Below are 19,940 nucleotides of genomic sequence, written 5' to 3' on the forward strand. Positions count from 1 at the left end.
CCACCCGACGTAACACCTTCGCAATGCGCGCTTCTTCTGCTAACTATATAGGAGCGCAAGGAAGCCGATACAGCGCTCTCTCTATAGGCGATTCCACCTGGCAACAAGTGGGGAAAGCGGGAACTGCTCACCAGGCATAAAGGTATTTTTAACGACAAGCTTTCAAATATGCGCACGCGCGAATTGGTTTCAAAGAGGTGTCGTGACGCTGGGGCTATGTCGACCCGGCCTTCACTTGGTAGCGTGCAGAGACTCGGGGTTGAAGTAGGATTGAATCTTCGAAGTTGGTGAAATATGTACAAGCAGGTTTAATGGCACTTTGAGAAACTTATTTACAAGATTATTTACACGAAAAAGAAGGGTACATCAGCAAAATGGCAAGCGTTAAGAGTTCATAGCGAGAAGCGACTGGATGAGCCGTTTACCCAGGGCCCAGAGCGACATTTCGTGCTCTGCAGCGTCCTTAAAAACCCCCTATGTCCAGCCCCTCTCTGAAGATGCTGACCAACCAAATCCAGGGCACGCCCCTCAGGTATCGGCATCCAATCGAACACATCACTGCACTGATGGTCTGAAGCACTGACTGGTCCGGCATTCATTCGTTGGGCGTGATCACTTGTTGGCGGGAAAAGCTTGGGAACGGCGAGGAGAGGAGGTACATTTCTATTCTTCAGCAAAGAAACCACAGGCTGGTTCTGACAAGGGGTTTTACTTCTCAGAAACCCGAGTGCACGTGGCGCCGCATAGGGCTCCCAACATGGTCCCTTTTCGACAATTGCAAATCTTTCCTGCATTCCCGGGAAATCACTTAATGGCCGTATGAGTCATGCTCCTTTCTTGTCCTGCACGTCAGCGGACATGTCACTCTGTCGTCTCCTTTGAAAAGTAGACATTCCTCACTGGACGATAGCCCTTCTCGACTGGAAGGGTGAACAAAAGAAAGCACTTCCTGCTATTTCCCGCAGGGGGACGTTTCTTTGTGTTTTTCCAGACGTTCTCTTGACAGGGTCAATTTGGCATTTGCAGGTTGTCCACAAAGCAAAACATGCTTACAAAACAGGATTCCTGGAAACAGGCTCACTTAGAGCCATTGGACCATCACCACATATTCACAAAACTTATCCATGCCCACAGGCGAACAATAGAGCGCGCAATTGCGGATGCTTGGTCGTAACAGCCTCCTCCCCCGCCAGAAGAGTCTCGGAGGGCAGCAGTCCCAGCTGCTGCATGAAGAGACGACTTAATGGCCTGCACGTGAACGCTTGAAGCTCGCTGTTGCTTGTCGCGTTGTCTTGATTGTTGTAGGCCAAATTGCTCGAGCTGTCTGAAACTCAACCACATGTCTAAACAAGCACTCGGCTCCCGTCTGAAGAGACCAGGTTAAAAGAAAACTGCCATTGTTGTTCGAGAAAAGCCCACTCTCAAGACGTTCAGGACCCACGTATGCCTAGAAAACCAAACGTGCTGCTTTACATAGTCACACATATACAAGCGCACGAAAAAAAAAAACAACCTGATTATCAATTTGGATACATGGTGAGGAACATCTCGGACCGCTTAGAAAGACCGGCTAAGCGCGTCCGCATTCCCATTTAACTTCCCCTTTTTGTATCTTATTTCAAAATTGTACTGCTGTAAAATCAAGCTCCACCTAAGAAGGCGACTGTTCTTCGATGTCGCAGTTTGCAGCCAAGCCAGGGGACAATGGTCCGTCTCTACGGTGAATTTGGCCCCTCCAAGATAGCACTGCAATTTTTGAATGGCCCATACAATGCAAGCGCACTCTTTCTCTGACGCGCAATAAGCCCTCTCTCTAGAACTCAGTTTTCTGCTCAAGTAGAGCACGGGGTGCTCATTACCGTCGTCATCTCTCTGGCAGAGAACAGCACCTAACCCTCGATCACTGGCATCACACTGGACCGTGAATTCTCGGCCATAGTCTGGAGCTCGCAATACCGGACGGCTAATCAGCACAGCCTTCAGGTTTACGAAGGAGGCTTCCTTTTGTTCGTCCCAGACTACATTTGTCGGTTCTGTCTTGCGGAGAGCGTCGGTCAGAGGGCTAGCCAAAGCTGAATAGTTAGGGATGTAGTGATTGTAGTACCCAGTCAGACCCAGGAATGCTCGAATTTCCGTCTTCGTGCTCGGCCGCGGGTAGTCTGCTACCGCAGAAATCTTAATCTCGCTGGGTTTCCTGAAACCTTGACCTACATTGTGACCCAAGTAGTCCACGGTCGCCCTTGCCAGGCAACATTTCTCGGCCTTTACGGTTAGTCCAGCTTGACGCAAAAGGCTCAGTACAGCTCTTAGATGTACCATATGGTCCGCCCATGAGTCGGAAAAAACCGCAATGTCGTCTAAATAAGGCACCGCGAATGTTTCACACCCCTTTAAAATCCTATCCATGAGTCGGGAAAAACAAAATGGAGCATTTTTGAGCCCGAAACTCATCATTGTTGGCTGGTAGCTGCCCGTCGGAGTGACGAAAGCCGCGTATCTGCTGGCGCGTTCAGTGAGCGGTACTTGCCAGTATCCTCGAGTAAGGTCCAGCGTAGTCACATATGCCGCTCTACTGACCTGTTCTACTCTCTCCTCAATATTCGGAATAGGATACACTTGATCCCTGGTGAGAGAATTTAGCTTTCGGTAGTCTACCACAGGCCTAGGGTCTTTACCTGGAGCTTCTACTAAGATCATAGGCGAAGCATAATCGCTTTCCGAGGGTTTTATTACTCCTAATTCCAGCATGCGAGTTACTTCCCTATCCAGAATTTCTCTTTGCCTTGGAGAAAATCGGTAGCACCTTGATCGCACTGGCACGTCTGAAGTCAGCTCAATATCGTGCTCAGTCAAATCAGTTCTGCCTGGCCTGTCCACGAAGCAGGCCTCAAACTCTGTTATTATCTCGCCCAGATCGGACAGCTGGGATTTCTTTAGTTCTCCTCTCTGCTCTGTCTTTCTGAGAAGCTCCTGAGCGTTGCTTCCTTTTCCGCTGAGGCAAATCAAGTTATCCCCCATCTCCTCGGGAAGGTTTAACGTTAGATTTACCACGGTTTGCTCCATAGCTAAGTCCTCTCGGTTTTCACTTAAAAGTCTCGTTAGATTACTAGACGCTGGCGGCAAGAGGTTACTCCCAAGGACGTCCTCATTCCGTGTCTCATCAAGCTCACTTTCAAGTTGACTTATTTGAGATGCCTTGCTCTCAAAGTTTTCTGACCCACTGTCTTCCGCATCGACCACTGTTTTAGCTGTCGTTTCCTCCACGGTGGATTTTTCTGGAATTAGCAGTGTAGCTAGTTCTCGCGCCTTTGAACGTGTTAAGGCTGGCACAACTCTGTCTCCGAAAAGGATGCCCCTCTTTCGCAGTAGCATATCCGATTTGTTGGAGAACAAATACGGATAGCACTTAGGAAGCTTTCCTGAAACGGCAGCCTCGGTTGTCAACTTGCCGAAAGGGCCCTCGATGACCACGTTCGCGATTGGCAAGCACACACTCTGTTCCTCCACTACCTGGCGGATCCACGCACACTGTCCTGTATAGTCGGAAGGCGACACATACACCGGATGGACAACATCCATCGTTGCGGCCGAATCGCGCAGTACCTTGCAAGGCTTCCCGTTGACTACTAGGTCATGCAGGTAGGGTTCTAAAAGCTGCAAATTTTCATCGCAGTCACTGACATACGAGAAAACAAACTTTTCTTTCCGGCAGTTGACGGCAATGTGACCCTGCTCATTACACCTAAAGCATGTGAGCGGCTTCCTAGCCTCAAGCTTATTCTTTGTGTTCTGCACGTTGGTCACTTCCCCACTTTTCTCACTGCCGTCCTTTCTAGGGAATTTGCCTGAAGAAACCTTCATTTCTTCGTTTCCAACTCTAGCAAAGTGCCTTTCCTGACGGTTTTTCACACTGAACTTGGGATTGCGGGGCCTATCCACTGCTGGGTTGCTGAATTGTCGGCGCGAAGCATACTCCTCAATAAGTTCGGCAGCTTCAGTTGCCGACTTAATTTCGCCTCGGTCCTGTAACCAATTTCTTTCTTTTTCTGGGAGGCAGTTATAAAACTGCTCCAAAAGAATTCGCTCGACTACAGCGTCCCTATCACTGTAGGAATCTGTGCTCTTTAGCCACTCGCCCAAATTGACTCTTAAATTGTACAGGAATTCAGGGTAACTCTCGTCCCTGGACTTAGTAGCGTTCCGAAAACGTTGTCTGAACGCCTCGGCGCTAAGCCTATACTTTCTCAGAAGGCAAGCTTTGACCTTCTCGTAGTTGTCCGCGTCCTCTTTGCTTAGCCGCGCGACAACCTCCGCTGCCTCGCAGGGCAGAACCGTCAATAATCTCTGAGACCACGTGTCTCGCTGGAAGGACAGTTTTTCGCAGGTTCGCTCAAAGTTAGCCAAATACAGACCGATATCCCCTGATATCACATATGGCTGCATGTACTTTGACATCTTGAAATCTGCCTCCTTGTTGAGAAGAGGTACCGCTAGCTGGGGAGAATTGCCCGACCTCTTGCTCAACTCTAGTTCTAATTTCCGGAGCTCAATTTCTTGGTCCAGCTTTTTTTCTTCTCTTTCACGCTTCTTTTCCTCTTTTTCCCACTCTTTCTGCTGTCTGAGCTGTTCCTTTTTTTGACCGATGAGGTTCCATGCTTCACTGAGCTCCTCATCATCGGTTCCCAGATCAGTGATTGCCTTTATAATCAAGGGTTTTCGTGCCAAACCACTTGTATCAATTCCCAATTCCTCACACAATAGCAACAGGTCCGGTTTCTGCAGCTTTTGTAGGTCCATGATCGCTCCGAGTGTCGGCTACTTCCAAAACAACAGTGCAAACTACCAAACCTAAAGGCGTTTCAACACTTTTTACCAGTTCTAAAATCTAACCCTGTTCTAGAACCTGGTCCACATCAGAAGAAAAGCCAAGCACTCACCCACACATGCGATCGATGTTCCGCGCTGCCCTCTTGTTGGCCGATTGTTGCTCCTGCTTGTTGCTTGAGATGCCACCTCCGATCACAAGGTGTTGTGGCTTGTAGCTTCAGATCCACCTCCAATCACCAGATGTTGTGGCTTGTAGATTCAGATCCCAACGCTGGTCACCAGTCGTTGTGCTTGTAGATTCAGATCCCACCGCTGCCACCAGTTGTCGTGACGCTGGGGCTATGTCGACCCGGCCTTCACTTGGTAGCGTGCAGAGACTCGGGGTTGAAGTAGGATTGAATCTTCGAAGTTGGTGAAATATGTACAAGCAGGTTTAATGGCACTTTGAGAAACTTATTTACAAGATTATTTACACGAAAAAGAAGGGTACATCAGCAAAATGGCAAGCGTTAAGAGTTCATAGCGAGAAGCGACTGGATGAGCCGTTTACCCAGGGCCCAGAGCGACATTTCGTGCTCTGCAGCGTCCTTAAAAACCCCCTATGTCCAGCCCCTCTCTGAAGATGCTGACCAACCAAATCCAGGGCACGCCCCTCAGGTATCGGCATCCAATCGAACACATCACTGCACTGATGGTCTGAAGCACTGACTGGTCCGGCATTCATTCGTTGGGCGTGATCACTTGTTGGCGGGAAAAGCTTGGGAACGGCGAGGAGAGGAGGTACATTTCTATTCTTCAGCAAAGAAACCACAGGCTGGTTCTGACAAGGGGTTTTACTTCTCAGAAACCCGAGTGCACGTGGCGCCGCATAGGGCTCCCAACATGGTCCCTTTTCGACAATTGCAAATCTTTCCTGCATTCCCGGGAAATCACTTAATGGCCGTATGAGTCATGCTCCTTTCTTGTCCTGCACGTCAGCGGACATGTCACTCTGTCGTCTCCTTTGAAAAGTAGACATTCCTCACTGGACGATAGCCCTTCTCGACTGGAAGGGTGAACAAAAGAAAGCACTTCCTGCTATTTCCCGCAGGGGGACGTTTCTTTGTGTTTTTCCAGACGTTCTCTTGACAGGGTCAATTTGGCATTTGCAGGTTGTCCACAAAGCAAAACATGCTTACAAAACAGGATTCCTGGAAACAGGCTCACTTAGAGCCATTGGACCATCACCACATATTCACAAAACTTATCCATGCCCACAGGCGAACAATAGAGCGCGCAATTGCGGATGCTTGGTCGTAACAGAGGCATCATTTCGCGCTCAGTGCGTAGGCATTGCTGCTTTTTTGGCATCTATGCCCTCTTGTCGCTGCCGGCCGACTTCATTTTCACTCATTTTTACGAACATGACGCTTGTTTATAACTCTCTAACAGGGAAGGGAATATGGCTCGCTGCTGGAGCCTTTCACTCGGCATAGCTCGCTACGCGTCGTTAGGTGTATTTATGCAGATGATGTATGCGTCTACAATAAAGACTGCGTGCCGACGCATTTTGGCTGTCTGTTTCTATTCCCAGAATACATGCGTCGTTGCACCCGTGGAGCCCGGGTGTTATTGTGTTAAAGGGAAATCGGAGGCATTCACCTCGTCCTCGTTTTATCCAAGGCGGCACGCGAACGGGATCGTTCCCGTTCTAGCGCGGACGCTTCACCAAACCTTTGTTCTATAGGCATGCCGTAGCGCTAATATTGTATACACTGAAGCATGAGTAAATAAGAAATGTTGAGAAATACACTTTTAAGATGCGCATCTGTTACTTTACGAGCTTGAAGAAAGCATATCGCGGTTTCACGCTGAGCTTCTTCGGCGTCGTCTGCTTCTACTTTTGCGATTGCAGACGATCAGGGTGTTCTAGCTTCTGTTATGTTTAAAGCTCCGTAAACACGTGGGCACGGATTCGCGATCAGTGGCTTCTATTTTTGGGTCGTACAATACGAGAAGCGCGGAGTGGTTTAAAAAAAAAAAAAAACATCGCGTATTACTATACCTTTCGACAAAATAAAAGCAGAGTCACGTAAAAAAAACGATCGCGTATTGCTATACCATTAGACCAAATAAAAGCAGTCACGTAAAAAAAAAATCGCGTATTACTATACCTTTCGACCAAATAAAAGCAGTCACGTAAAAAAAATCGCGTATTACTATACCTTTCGACCAAATAAAAGCAGTCACGTAAAAAAATCGCGTATTGCTATACCTTTCGACCAAATAAAAGCAGTCACGTAAAAAAAATCGCGTATTACTATACCTTTCGACCAAATAAAAGCAGTCACGTAAAAAAAATCGCGTATTACTATACCTTTCGACAGAATAAAAGCAGAGACACGTAAAAAAAAATCGCGTATTACTTTACCTTTCGACCAATTAAAAGCAGAGTCACGTAAAAAAATATCGCGTATTACTATACCTTTCGATCAAATAAAAGCTGAGTCACGTAACGGTTACTAGTTATGAACGCGTGGTGATGTAGCATTTGCGGCATCTTTTCTTCCAGGGAACATGGCGAGATAAGTTCGGGGCGAAGAGAATCATCACCCTGTTTTAGTGGTGACGTTTTTCGAAATCCTGTATATTTCAAGCCGCTGTAAAGAATATGTGTCAGAGTTCGGCATTGTTGAATGGAATAACATTGACCGACGTGTATTTGATAGAGCTTGTTCCTTGGAAACCTTCGAAAGAGTTTTGGAACTACGTTGCACTGATTAATGTACCCTTACCACCCTGTAACAGCCCGGAAGGGCTAACAGTATTTTGAAATAATTTTTAGGGCCGACATTGGTAGTTTTTAGTTTGGATTTAGAACGTCGCTGTGTAAACACGATGTTTTTAGTGTCTGGCTGCCTCCGACAAAAGGAGAATTTGCAAAAAACGAGGTTCACTTTAGTGGAGGTGAGAAGGCTGTGAACCTAGGCGTTTACATTGCTCATTTTAGTGACGTCGCATGTGATGTCAGTGCTTGGTGAGCAGTTAGCGAGGCATGGTGGTTTAATTGTGCTCATAGTGACGAAGCCACTGGCATTAGATCCGGGGAATACGAGATTCTTACTAGTTCTTACCGGTCGTGTTGTAAATATTTTGGGCGTTCCTAAATTCTTCGCAATAAACTTTTTCGTCCGTTTTAGAAAACTAGGACATCTGGTAATGGTACTCGTAGCAGAAGAATATCTCCAGTACCTCGACTTGTTTGCTAACCTACGCTTGATCGCGATCGAACGGGTCATCGAAGAACAAGCCACGCTGGTATTTATTTCCACAACTCTCATAGGTACGCACAGCGCACAGCGTTTTGGCGGGCGCCCGTTCTCCCGTTTGTGTGCAGACAGTAGAGAGATTTAGTTACCATGATCCGCGATCCGCCACCGTGACCCTCTACCGCGCGTGGGCGGGGCGCAAAAGCTGATTGGTCTCGACGTGGCAGGTCTATGTGCCGACTTCCAGTATGTGGCGCCATCTATCGGTGTCGAGGAAATCTGGTCATGCGCAGTGGAACGCGCGGTGGCGGTTCACGGTAAGCTAAATCTCTCTAGTTTCTCGGCTTCCAGGACGCTGCACGTTTTTGTTCAGTACATGCCAACTAAACAGCATTCGCGCCTCATACGGCCTGATGAAATCACACGCTGGTGGCTCGGGGTGTCGGCAACAGGAATACATTATAGCCCTCGTCACATTGATGGGGACATGTACTCATTCGTTAGCGCGCGCATTGAGGCAGTCGTGTTCAGCGGAGAAGTCCTCTGTCACCTCACCGCTGCTGGGAAGACGCGTCCTTGTGTCCTGATCAAAGGTTAGTCAAACGTTGAGCTACTTTTTGCAAAGGAGCTCTTGCGCAGTACCTTGATAGTCGATGAATAGCGTGCCGTGGTCTCATGGCCACAAACGGCATAGATAGCGTGTCGACCTCACCGTGGCCCCATATATAGTCGCAAAGCTTGATATATTGCGCACGCATTTGTATCCAATTCTATCTTTGTGGCGTGCGCCGTATATCTGCCTCTTGTCATACCACGCTAAATCAATTGCTGGAAGCAATACAGAATCGTTCAATTCGCCTTATATTAGATAACTTCAAACCGCACGCACGTAGGTCGTGCTATATCGTTTATTTATTCGAAGCATGCCGCGTGACATATGTTGGCAAGCCGAGCAAAGGATCACAGAAATTTGTGCAAGTCCGTTTGGACGCAGAATACGCCCGATAATTACGACTGTGGCGGTTATCATTTTCCGCCACCGCCCTGACGACCCTCTGTTCAGCTGACGAGTTTTGTCCTCGTTTATATTACGATTGTCGTTTATTATTTCGAAAACACGCGAATTTTCACAGGGAAAAGCTAAACCTCGAAGTTGCCTTCGTAAATGCGCACAACGGCCGCATACTTCAACTACAAGATATACTTGAGGGATGTAGAAACAATAGAACACCTTATATTAGTGAAGTTCCACACGAAGAGCAATTGATATCTTTTCATCACAGAAGCAACTTATACCCCACGTCTGTAGGCCGTATTTCTAGTGGGATGAATTGTTTCTTTGTCTCAATTTCTATATTTGCAACAGGAATTTTTCAAAGAGGCGACGTCGTCTGTGTTGTTGTCAGGTGGCACGCCGATCGACGCTCGTGTATGTAGCCTCCGACAATGCGTACACATTTGAGCGATGAGCGGGAACATTGCGCTCGTGCGTGCTGAGCCGATTTTTCGACGTTATAGTGCTGCTGGCATGAATGAATTGCTACTTCGTTCAGCGTTTCTGTCATTCAGAGCCTGTTTGCTGTTCCGAACGGGCACCGAGAAAGTCGATAGTTCACATCACACGACATCATCTGACATTGCACATCACACGGGCGCCTTGCTTTTCGCCTCCATCGAAAAGCGGCCGCCGAGGCCGCGATTCGATCCCGCATCCTTGGGAACAGTAGTCGAGCGCCATAAACACCGCGTCACCACAATGGGGCTATTTCGCATATTGTTGATAATGTTTCTCCCTTCTGTTTCTCCATCGACTATTACATTAACCCCTGAGAGGAGTGAGGTACACTGTTAACACCATGAAGGCAGCAGTAACAGCTGTAAATGGGAGCACCACTTCTAACTTTCGTTCCTACGGTAGCGCATGCGCACAAAGCGATACGAACACATCCTTTTCTAGCTATCATATGGCCTTGCCGTGATGGCTCACTGGTTGGGGCGCTACTGAAATCAAGGACGCGGGATCAAGTGTCGGCGGCGCCCTCCGCTTTCGATGAAGGCCAGAAAACAGGCACCCGTGCGCTGTGCGATGTCAGTACAAGTCAAATAACCTCAGGTGGAGAATTTTCCTCTACTACGGTGTCCCTTTTAGCTTCAGTCGCTTTCGGACATTAAACTGAACTGACAGACAGACAGAAAAACTTACAAATAAACAAACATACAGGCAGACAGGATCTCGCGGGGGCTGGACGTACTACATGAAGGGCGACTCGTTCAGTGAATCGCTTCCAGAGAATACTCACTGCTCCCAGGCTTTTACGCCTCAATAAAAAATATAAATAAAAAAAGAAAAAGAACCATAAAGTAAAATAAATATTAAAAAAAAGAAAGAAAAAGGCACATAACGCGGCTCCAGGTAGTTCTGACATTAGAGGCACCGGCGCAGCTTGGCGTACGAACCCATGACGTTCTAGCCGATGTTCCGATTTTAGTTTTTCGCTTTATTTGAAATTACTTTTTTTTCTTTGGTTGTCACTGAATATTTCATGCTGAAAACATTAAAGAAGGTTATTGAAAACATAAAACAGCCATTGACTGGGAAAGGCTAAAAAAAAGTGTCGGCATTGCCCTTTAATGTGCACTCACATCGTGCAGAACACGGGTGCACGTTGAGGGGCAATTACCGGCGGTTTTTTGTCGCGGTCGAAATTCGATCTCACCTCTCGTTCATTGTGCAGCTGATCAGTGAGGCGACTGTGTATGCCTCTCGTCTTTTCCGCTGCTATTATGTATAGCATTTACCACCTGTCTGCACCACGCGGTCCCCGTGACCCGGCCGATAACGATATACGTTCGTCACGCCCCGTCGCGTCAGCCCGTGCCGTCGCTCGCGGTTGTTTACTGCGTCACAGGCCACTAATTATGCGCTGACACTGCGCCATGCACTATGGAAGCCACACCTGGCCTTTGGAAGTGCCGAGAGAAGAAGAGGGGAGGAGAGGAAGGGAGAGCTGCACACGCTACGATAAAACCGTGCAGAGGCTATGCTTCACAAGCATTTAGTCTGTAACGGCGGCGACCCGTCCCTTTCGGCAAGGACTTGACATGTTGGACAGGGTGGCGGGAATATTTTAAAATGCGACATTCTCGTTAATAATTGTGTCTTTTAGGTCGAAGTCTGAAAGTATTCATAAATGGGCGAGGAATTGATTGATTTTTGCACACAACATTAACAGTATGAGGAACTGCCTGTAGTGCCCATTGAATTAGTTGCATCCCTTTAATAAGCTCGTCTCCCAAGATTTTGACATAAAGGAACCTCTGTGTTTAGAGACGTGCGTGCGCGTTGACGGACTCCAGGGGCTCAAAAAGAAAAAGAAAAAAAAAACATTTGACATTCTGGCTGCTCTTTCTCTCCTATTTTATTCCCTGCCATTTCCTTCCCTCGGAGCATTGTGGAGGTATCCGCAAGCGAGACAGTTTAGTGCGGCTTTCATTTCCTTGTAACCGCTTTTTTTATGCCGCTGCAAGTTGTTGGACGTACCTTAGCCGACCAAGACTATGCGCGTGGGATGCGGCGCTTCTTGCAACTCTTTTGCATTCTTTCTTTGGGGGTATGATTCGTGTATTTCAACAGCCAACAACTTGGCTGCCTGGATACGTTACATTATGACGATCGCTGGCTGAGTAAATGACAAAAGAACATCGGCTGTATGAACCATTACAGGGAGAGAAAACACTGGGATCGCAAAGTAATCTTTTATGAGAAGTATAAGAAGGCACTGCTCTGCTGTTTGAAGTAAAGCCTGGGCGCATGTCCCATTATCAAGTTATATATAATGATGACCTGTGCGCAATCCTGGAGAGGCGTGTTTCATTGACATTTCGCTGTATCCGTCCAGTTGTCTGTGCTGGAATTGCGTGACTCAGGCTCCGCTGTCCAGGAATAAAGAAGTAGCGTGTACCATTTAGCAGCAGGTGGTATAATAATAATAAAAAAAGAAAACTGGATGCAGGTTTTATATAAGGGACACATGTTGCAGCTTTATAACGCAGAAATTGGCGATCGAAAATTTTGAACTCTGGGATCGTAGTAGTTAGGGTTATTAGCGTTAAGGCGTTTTTGCGAGGATGCTGCTACCATACACCCATTACTATTACAGCGTCTTCTCTTTGTTAATCTTGCATTTTTTATCCGTACTTTCGGGAGTGGTATGTCTCGAAAGGTATTGTTAACGCTGGAGCTCGTGATAGCAATCATGAACTGGATATGTTCAGCCGTCATCACTGCCACCATTGTATCCAAGATCGTCACCATCGTCATCACTGCCACCATCGTATCCAAGATCGTCACCATCGTCATTCACTGCCACCATCGTATCCAAGATCGTCACCATCGTCATCACTGCCACCATCGTATCCAAGATCGTCACCATCGTCATCACTGCCACCATCGTATCCACCGTCATCACCATAATCTGATTTGAGCGCGCGGGAGGTACAAAGGGACCTGTCATTCAATGACATCAAACCAATAGGTGTTCCAATATTGCGCCAGCTACGGCTGTAGTAAGCAGCAGATAGCCGTAGATTGTTATTCCATATAACGCGAGTCACATCGCGATGCTGGCAAAATCCAGATACAAAAAGCGACCTTACGACCTTGAGTCGTACTAAGAGTTTCCTTCGCGTGTGCATGAGAGAGGGTCGATTGAATTCGGCCCGTATCGAAAGTGTACAGTGGTTCCGACGAGAAACAGCCTGTTTTCCCTTTAGACGGTGCCTGCGACAGCGAACTGTAGTGACCGGTGTTATATTTTGTTGTTCTTTTCGTTCTTATCGATCTCTGAGGCTGGATTACTCTACTGACTTCCGTACGGAAAAAACGGGGTCAAATTTGTTACTGACACCATCAGTTTTGACCTAGCGACGGCAACAAAATGTTCCGTGTTTGTATCCGATATTATCGATCGCAAAAGCATCTGTCGCTGCTGATCAAACGTCATCATGGCTACTAACAGCGAAGAAAATAATTTAAAGTTAAATTAAGAAAAAAAGAAATTAGTGTCATTTCAAGTAAGCGCTATTATCGCGGAAATTAATCAGGAACCTTCTATATGCGATGCATTTTGAAGCCTACGCTGTGGCACATAATGAACTTGATCAGCTGACGCCGGATGTAGTTCCCGCTCCATTGCGTGCCAGAAATGCACCAGAGAGCAGCGCATATAGTTATCCTGGCCTATTATGAGGCTGGGAGGCTTGGCGGGCAGGAGTAGGTCTCCTGTAACTCCGTGCTTCACATTGAGAGAAACAACATGCGGGTCTCGCTTGTATCGAGGTCGAAAGACCAAATGTACGGGAAGCGACGTGTCACGCGCTGGATTTTTCCGCGTTTTTTTTTTCTTTTTTATTTGTTTTCACTTTTTCTCCACCGGTCGCGCCCAAGCGTGAGATAGCTTGCGTGAGACAGGCGATAGAAAGATAGCATAGACCTCTGCTCCTCTCAAAGCGACGTCTTTCCGATATTGCTGAAGGAACAACCGGCTGTCGCAATGTAGCACTTCATCATGGCCTTCATGTCATAGCCACCTCTGCGCAATCACAGTCACCTGCACTGGTTCGCCGGAGAGACAAGAACGAGTATAACTAAAAACCGTGACCGACAATGTTTTAAGTGTGTATATCTCTGTAAGTGTGTGTGTGTTTGGTTTGATTGGTTTTGCTTGTGGGGTTTAACGTCTCAAAGCAACTCAGGCTATGAGAGATGCCGTAGTGGAGGACTCAGGAAATTTCGGCCACCTGAGGTTCTTTAACGTGCACTGACATTGCACAGCGCACGGGCGGCTTGCTTTTCGCCTCCATCGAAAAGCGGCCGCCGAGGCCGGGATTCGATCCCGCGTCCTTGAAAACAGTAGTCTAGCGCCGTAACTACTTCGCCACCCCAGCAAGTGTGTGTGTGTGTGTGTGTAGCAGGGGGGGGGGGGGGGCTGTAATGCATGGTGGTTAGATTCGCCCAGTAACTCAGGCGACTGTATATGTCTGCTAACGTTTTGGTCTTAGCCTCTATTTTGTGGAAATTGCCAATGCAAGAATAATTTTTTTTTTTTTTTTTTTTTTTTTTTACGTACCGAATACCAAGAAAACGACTTCCTGGCAGGTCTCTTATGGAGGCCTCGATTAATGTCGGCCACAACTGGACGCTCTTTTTTTTTAATATTTATTGCGCTACGAATTCGCATATTCGGAAAGACTATTACGTTTTGTCTTCATCTAAATAGTCCCGACGAAGCAATGACAAGGTCAAAAACGGTACCTTGAGCTCTGCAGTAAACTGCCACCGTTCACAAAGCTGCCGGCAGGCATGAACTCCGTTCTCCCCGCGTATGTATAGCCATTGTTCCGAGCACAACTTAAGTATAGCACCTTCCTTTTTTACTTTGCTTCTGACTAATGGTACGATACGGTGCCCAGCTGGATCAGTTGGCCGTCTCAACGTAGTTCATCGCCGATTGAGTTCGGAAGGAATGATGGAGTATTAGAGGACAATATAGTACATCACTCAGTTTACACAAAGACTGCAACGAACCTTTGTTTTGCGAGCGTACGCAATCTACTAGGTTGTGAAAATAAAGGAAGGACCAGAGGTAGAAAGGAATACAAAAAAAAAAAAAGAGAGAATACGACCTGATCTTTGTATTCTCGGTGGACGTTTTCCTGGGTAAAAACCCGACGACACATTAGCCGGCGAACCCGTGATCGGCGGAATAGCGCCGGAACTCTTAAGTGCATAGTATGCTCGAACCGTTCTTCCGTCTTTTGTTTCGAACAGCGCGGGTGGGTTGCGATTCATGGCGCCCTGAGCCCAGCCACCAGTGGCAGCTGCTGTCAGAGCGACCGCACAAATGCACAACAGATACGCACTCCTGGAGTTGTATGTCTTTCCCTCTCTCTTACACCGCTGTTTCCTCTGTTGCCCTGGAGATCACGAGGCAGCGAGTGAAAGGGACTCGTGCGGGCAGGATGAAATAGAGGCAATAGCGGAGAATGAAGGAAAGCGAAAAATAAAAAAGGTAGAAAAATGGAATTGCCGGTTTCCACCGTGCACCTCCTGTGCAGCCGCCCTTGCGCCTCTTGCTCAGCGCGCGCGCTCTCGTCTGTGTTTGCATGGCGTACAGATCGCGGTGAGGCGGGCGAGCGCCTTTAAAGAAGGGTCCTCGGCGGCATCTGCTTAGCGCTTGCGGCCCACATATGGCTGCAAATTCCGGACGGTAAATATCATTAGCGAGTCTGATGAAGCGCTCCCTCGTGTCGTCCGCCAGGCTTCCTCCGCAGTCGACGCCTGCTGCGACCGCGACCTGCCGGACGTGATTCGCAGAGCGGGATCGTCTGCTTCGCGCCAGTTAACCTCGTGTGCTGCACGCTAGTGGTTTTTTTCCTTCGCAAAAGTGGTTAGTGGGCTTCACGACAGTAAGCACTGGTCGTCTCCTTCACAAGAGTAATTCGTCTGCTCCATATATGAAGTGGCTTGTCTGCTTCACGAAGGTGATTCAACTACAAGAGTGATTTCTTTTCTTACTAAGAGTGATTTTTGCGGTTTCACGAGTGTCTTCTGCATCACTGGATTGGCTCGTCTGCTTCGTAGTGTTGCTTCGTCTGCCTGCGTCTGACTCGTCTGCTCCACACGAGTGATTCTCCTGCTTCGCGCGGCTTTTTTCGTCTGCTCGAGCTTGCGGGCTTGGAATTATACTTGCTCATCGAAATCATGGGGTGAGTTTGACCCTGTTTTTTGTATCTGTGACATTTCTTGTCGCCGCGGTGCAATTATGTTGATTTTAGCCTGCATAACGTAAGTGATCGTAAGGACGAATATCGGCTGCACGAGCGCGCGTTGTCAACTTGCCGAGTAACCTGCCGCGCGGCCTTCCGTGTCGCAGACGCAAGAGGGAGCCGGAACAGCATCATATGCTGCCGCATTTTGCAGATTCTCTGTGTTGTAATCGGAATATAAAGGCGCCATTCTTGTGATGTCGTAAAGCTCCGTGCTTGTCTTCTGGAATATTTTTTTTTCTATTTTTTTTTTTCACCGAATTAGTCAAAAGACATTCTCCTCCGGCAGCGTCTTCGAACAAGCTAGAAACGATCGCCTTGCAGTGCAGCTGCGACAATCGCAATTGTATTTTGCGATGAATCTTCGCTCGATTCTTCTTGTTTTTCTTTTGTTTTGTTTTTTTTCGCATATAGCTCAAACGCCAGCGGCGAGGAAGTAACGTTGCGCCTTTCATTTACTTGCATTTAGCTTTTTTTTTTTCGTTTATGAAAACCTGACGACAGGATATTCCCCGGTCCATAAATACGTATAGCGCCTTCGATGATACCGCACTGTTTGTCCGCGTATCAGCGGTGTGTGTTTTTACGTAGCGATGTGTATCGATCTGTATGTTCGTTTTTATTTTTACAATGCCTCCAAACAACCTTTATTGGCGTTTTGGTAAAGTTTTTTTGTCTCTGTGTCAACGTAAAGTATTGCGGGTCTTATAAAGAAAGAGACACGGGAATTAAGCTGCATTCATAAATCCGGTCGCCATCGAGTCATCGACAGCTTTCGCATAGCACGCCAGGCGCTTTGACTCATCTATCTCCGCGTTGTTGTTACGTGGTGGTGGTAGTGGTTGTTTATTGTATATACAGAAGGAAGGAAAAAAAAATGTTTGCCAGCCCCGGTATCTGCTATCTGATATCGGAAGCACCTGAACTGGGGCGGCGGAAAGAACGGGATAGCGAGGAAGGGGTAGAGGAAATCAGAGAGGTGAGCGATAGGGAGAAAGAAAAGGATAAGTAAAAATATAAGAAATATATACACTATGGTACAGTATAAAGTAGTTTGCTTGAGGCCCACCCGCACATTAGTGCGACATTTCCTGCAGACACAATGAAAGGACGGAGGGCAGATTTTACGCCTTCTTCCTCTTTATAGAACAGCCCCGCAGGCCGCAATAAAGTCTCAGTTTCACCGTGTGTGGTTATCTCTGTGTACTCAGCTTAGAACTCCCTTATCCGCTCCTCTTGATGCCTTTTTTTTTTTTTTCATTGCTTGTGAAACGATGAGTCGTGCGTCCGTCCTTATCACCTGTAGCTTTGTCTTCTCAATTTGACACCGCGGTTAGTGGACTTACGAGCGCTTGTGACGACGAGTCGCCTGTGTTTTCCCGGGTGTTATGTGCGATTGAATTCCGTTTCGGGCTGTTAGGATAACGAGGACTAGCCAGTATACTTCAACGATTACTCGGGGAACAGGTAAGCGCCTCTAGAAATGGGCCTTTAGATAAATAATTGCGAAAGCTTCTTTTTTATAGTTAGTTTTGTTTGATTTTATTTATGGTATGGGAACCACCTGCCAGTAAAATGCTTTGCGCACCCTGTATTTCTCGAAGACTGCCTGTTTCGGAAGATGTGCAGCTCTCGCAGTTTGACCCAGAGGCCGAAACATGATCGATCTTTTCGAAGAAGGGCTTCTTATTGGCCCGGATATATTGACCGTGTCCTATAGATTCGGCTCTCTTTATTGGCATGCGTAAAACCCGACCAATCGCGAGAGTCTGTTTCCCGAACGACATATATCCTCATCGCAGAACTGCGCTCGCCTCGGTAAAACCAGCTGCATATAAACGTCATGTAGCTTCGTACGGTTGTCCTCTTTTTTTAGTTCGACGGTGTACAGGAACTGCGTTAGTCATTCGGGCCTTTCAGGTGTCGGAGATCAAAAAACTTTTTTTTTTTTTTTTTTTGCTATTTCCGGTTCAAAGCGCGGACTACGGGGACGTTTTACCAGAATTGTGCGTTGTTTTCTTTATTTTTCTTTCTCTTTTGAAATCGCAGCCTTCCGTGCATCGTTATCGCCGTGGGCAGTTTAATCGTACTGTATGCATGACTAATTAGGCGCTCACTTAACCTTACCACGCGCATACCTTCCCATCCTTTCTGTCATCGCCCTGGTTGCACTGTGACGACGGTTGGGTTGACCTTCAGCTAACGCAGTGCTTTGTGCTGTCCATCAAGGCCGCTAGAGTTGCAGATTTTTCGCATTGTTCAGATAAAAAACGTCGGAGCTGCAAAAGCGTCGGTTGTGTCAGGGTGTCGACATTTGCAACCTTCGCCTCACTTGTGTGGACTGCTGGCCTGGGACTAAAAAATAAGTGGGGGTGGAGGGGGGTTTCTTTCTATTTTTTTTTTTTTTTTACCAAGCTCCGCCTCGCCGCTTGTAAGATCGCCTCACTAGGCGGGCACAAGAATGCGTAAGTATATATTGTGAGTTGGGCTATATAAGGTCACCGCATTTTTATGCGGGCAAAAAAAAGAAAATGCATCAGTATTTCTTGCGAGTCGCGCCCGTGTTCTGGGGACGTTACTAGCTCCGTTCCATGGTGCCGTCCATCCTTTTGTCGAAATTGTCCAACAAGGCGCATTTCCATGGGTTCCTCTATACATAATGCTTCACTCGCGGGCACTTCGAATCGGCCAAATTTAAGATCCATCCACTCAGAAAGTATCGAGAAGCTTGAGCTGAGACAGCATTAGTTTAGCTTTGCAACTTTGCACGGCCTCAGACGCCGCCACCTCCTTCATTATTATTATTATTATTATTATTATTATTATTATTATTATTATTATTATTATTATTATTATTATTATTATTATTATTATTATTATTATTATTATTATTATTATTATTTTGCGGTAGTGGATGTTGTTCTTCGCCTCTGAAAAGTGCCGACCTACTTGTTTGACGTGATGCATGCTCCGCTGATAAGTAATCCCGATGCTTGGTGTTTGTTTGATTTACGTTAATTATCATGATGTCCAGTCTAAATCTCTTACTCGATAACAGATGCCTTGACCAACTCGTTGCATTGGGAAATTCGCACTCAACTTGAGCTGCTCGCTTTTTTCCTCCGGGGGCCTTTTCACACACACACATATTGGTTTCCAGACGTTAAACCGCTGCCGAACCTTTCTCGACATTTGCAAGAGTTTAGTTTAGTTTATAGGGTTTAATCTCCCTAGGCGACTTATAGGCTATGAGAGACGCCGTAGTCGAGGGCTTCGGAAATTTCTATGACCTGGGCTTCTTTAACGTGCACTGACATCGCACAGCACACGGGCGCCTTGCTTTTTGCCTCCATCGAAAAGCGGCCGCCAGGTACGATTACGTATACGCTTTGCAGGCTAGGTGGACGGTGGGTTCGCTCCGTGTTGGCTCGCCTTTTTTCTGGACTAGATGGCTCTGTCAACAAGAATGCTCATGATCTCGGCTCATTTGTGCTGCTCCTATAAAGAAGTATAAAATTCCACCTTAACTATCATTCTGCAAAGTGTTTTGCTTATGATTATATTTATGTTCACATCAGAAAAAAACGTCTTCAAGAATAGAGTATTGTCAAATTTTCTCATAAAGGAAAAATTAGATAATATAATTAATTACTGGATTGAATAGCACAGCACCTCGCAAAACATTATACAAGATAGAGAAAAAGTTCAACTGTCACTTGCATTCTCCCATGAAATTGCCAGAAATAGCGAATTTATTCCGCTTTAAGCGAACATCAACACTGCCAACAAGCAGAAAACATCTTTACAAGCATTGAGAAGGCTTTGGGTATTGCATAAGTTAAAATGTAATTAAATTCAGCAAATACTAAATCCATCTATGGACGCCTACTCCTTAAGGGAAAGCCATAAGCACTTCTAAAGAATGGCAACATGCGTTCAGTTTTATATTTAGTTAATATAGTGATATGCATTTTAGTACCTGATGTTTATAAAGTACTTAGAATTGTTTTAGGAGAATTTGACGAATATTCAAGATGC

The 19,940-nt window shown here is 46.7% G+C and overlaps 1 protein-coding gene across 6 annotated transcripts in view; it reads left to right on the plus strand.

The window, feature by feature from the left end:
- Positions 1–19,940, plus strand: part of Pld (Phospholipase D) — a 112,187-nt gene that overhangs the window by 13,329 nt on the left and 78,918 nt on the right. For 4 of the 6 annotated variants that reach the window (XM_084584321.1, XM_084584322.1, XM_084584324.1 and 1 more), the window contains exon 1: positions 15,410–15,842. The exons of 1 other annotated variant lie outside the window; for it this stretch is intronic. In XM_084584321.1, coding sequence (XP_084440447.1) covers positions 15,838–15,842 — 5 coding nt within the window. In that variant the 5' untranslated portion in view covers positions 15,410–15,837. Of the gene's footprint in view, positions 1–15,409; positions 15,843–19,940 lie in introns of those variants that run through there. One more of the 6 variants, XM_084584327.1, reaches the window with a different exon arrangement.

This window comes from Amblyomma maculatum, chromosome 11 (genome assembly GCF_055883805.1).
Source record: "Amblyomma maculatum isolate TAMU_Amacu chromosome 11, ASM5588380v1, whole genome shotgun sequence".
NCBI lineage: Eukaryota > Metazoa > Arthropoda > Arachnida > Ixodida > Ixodidae > Amblyomma > Amblyomma maculatum.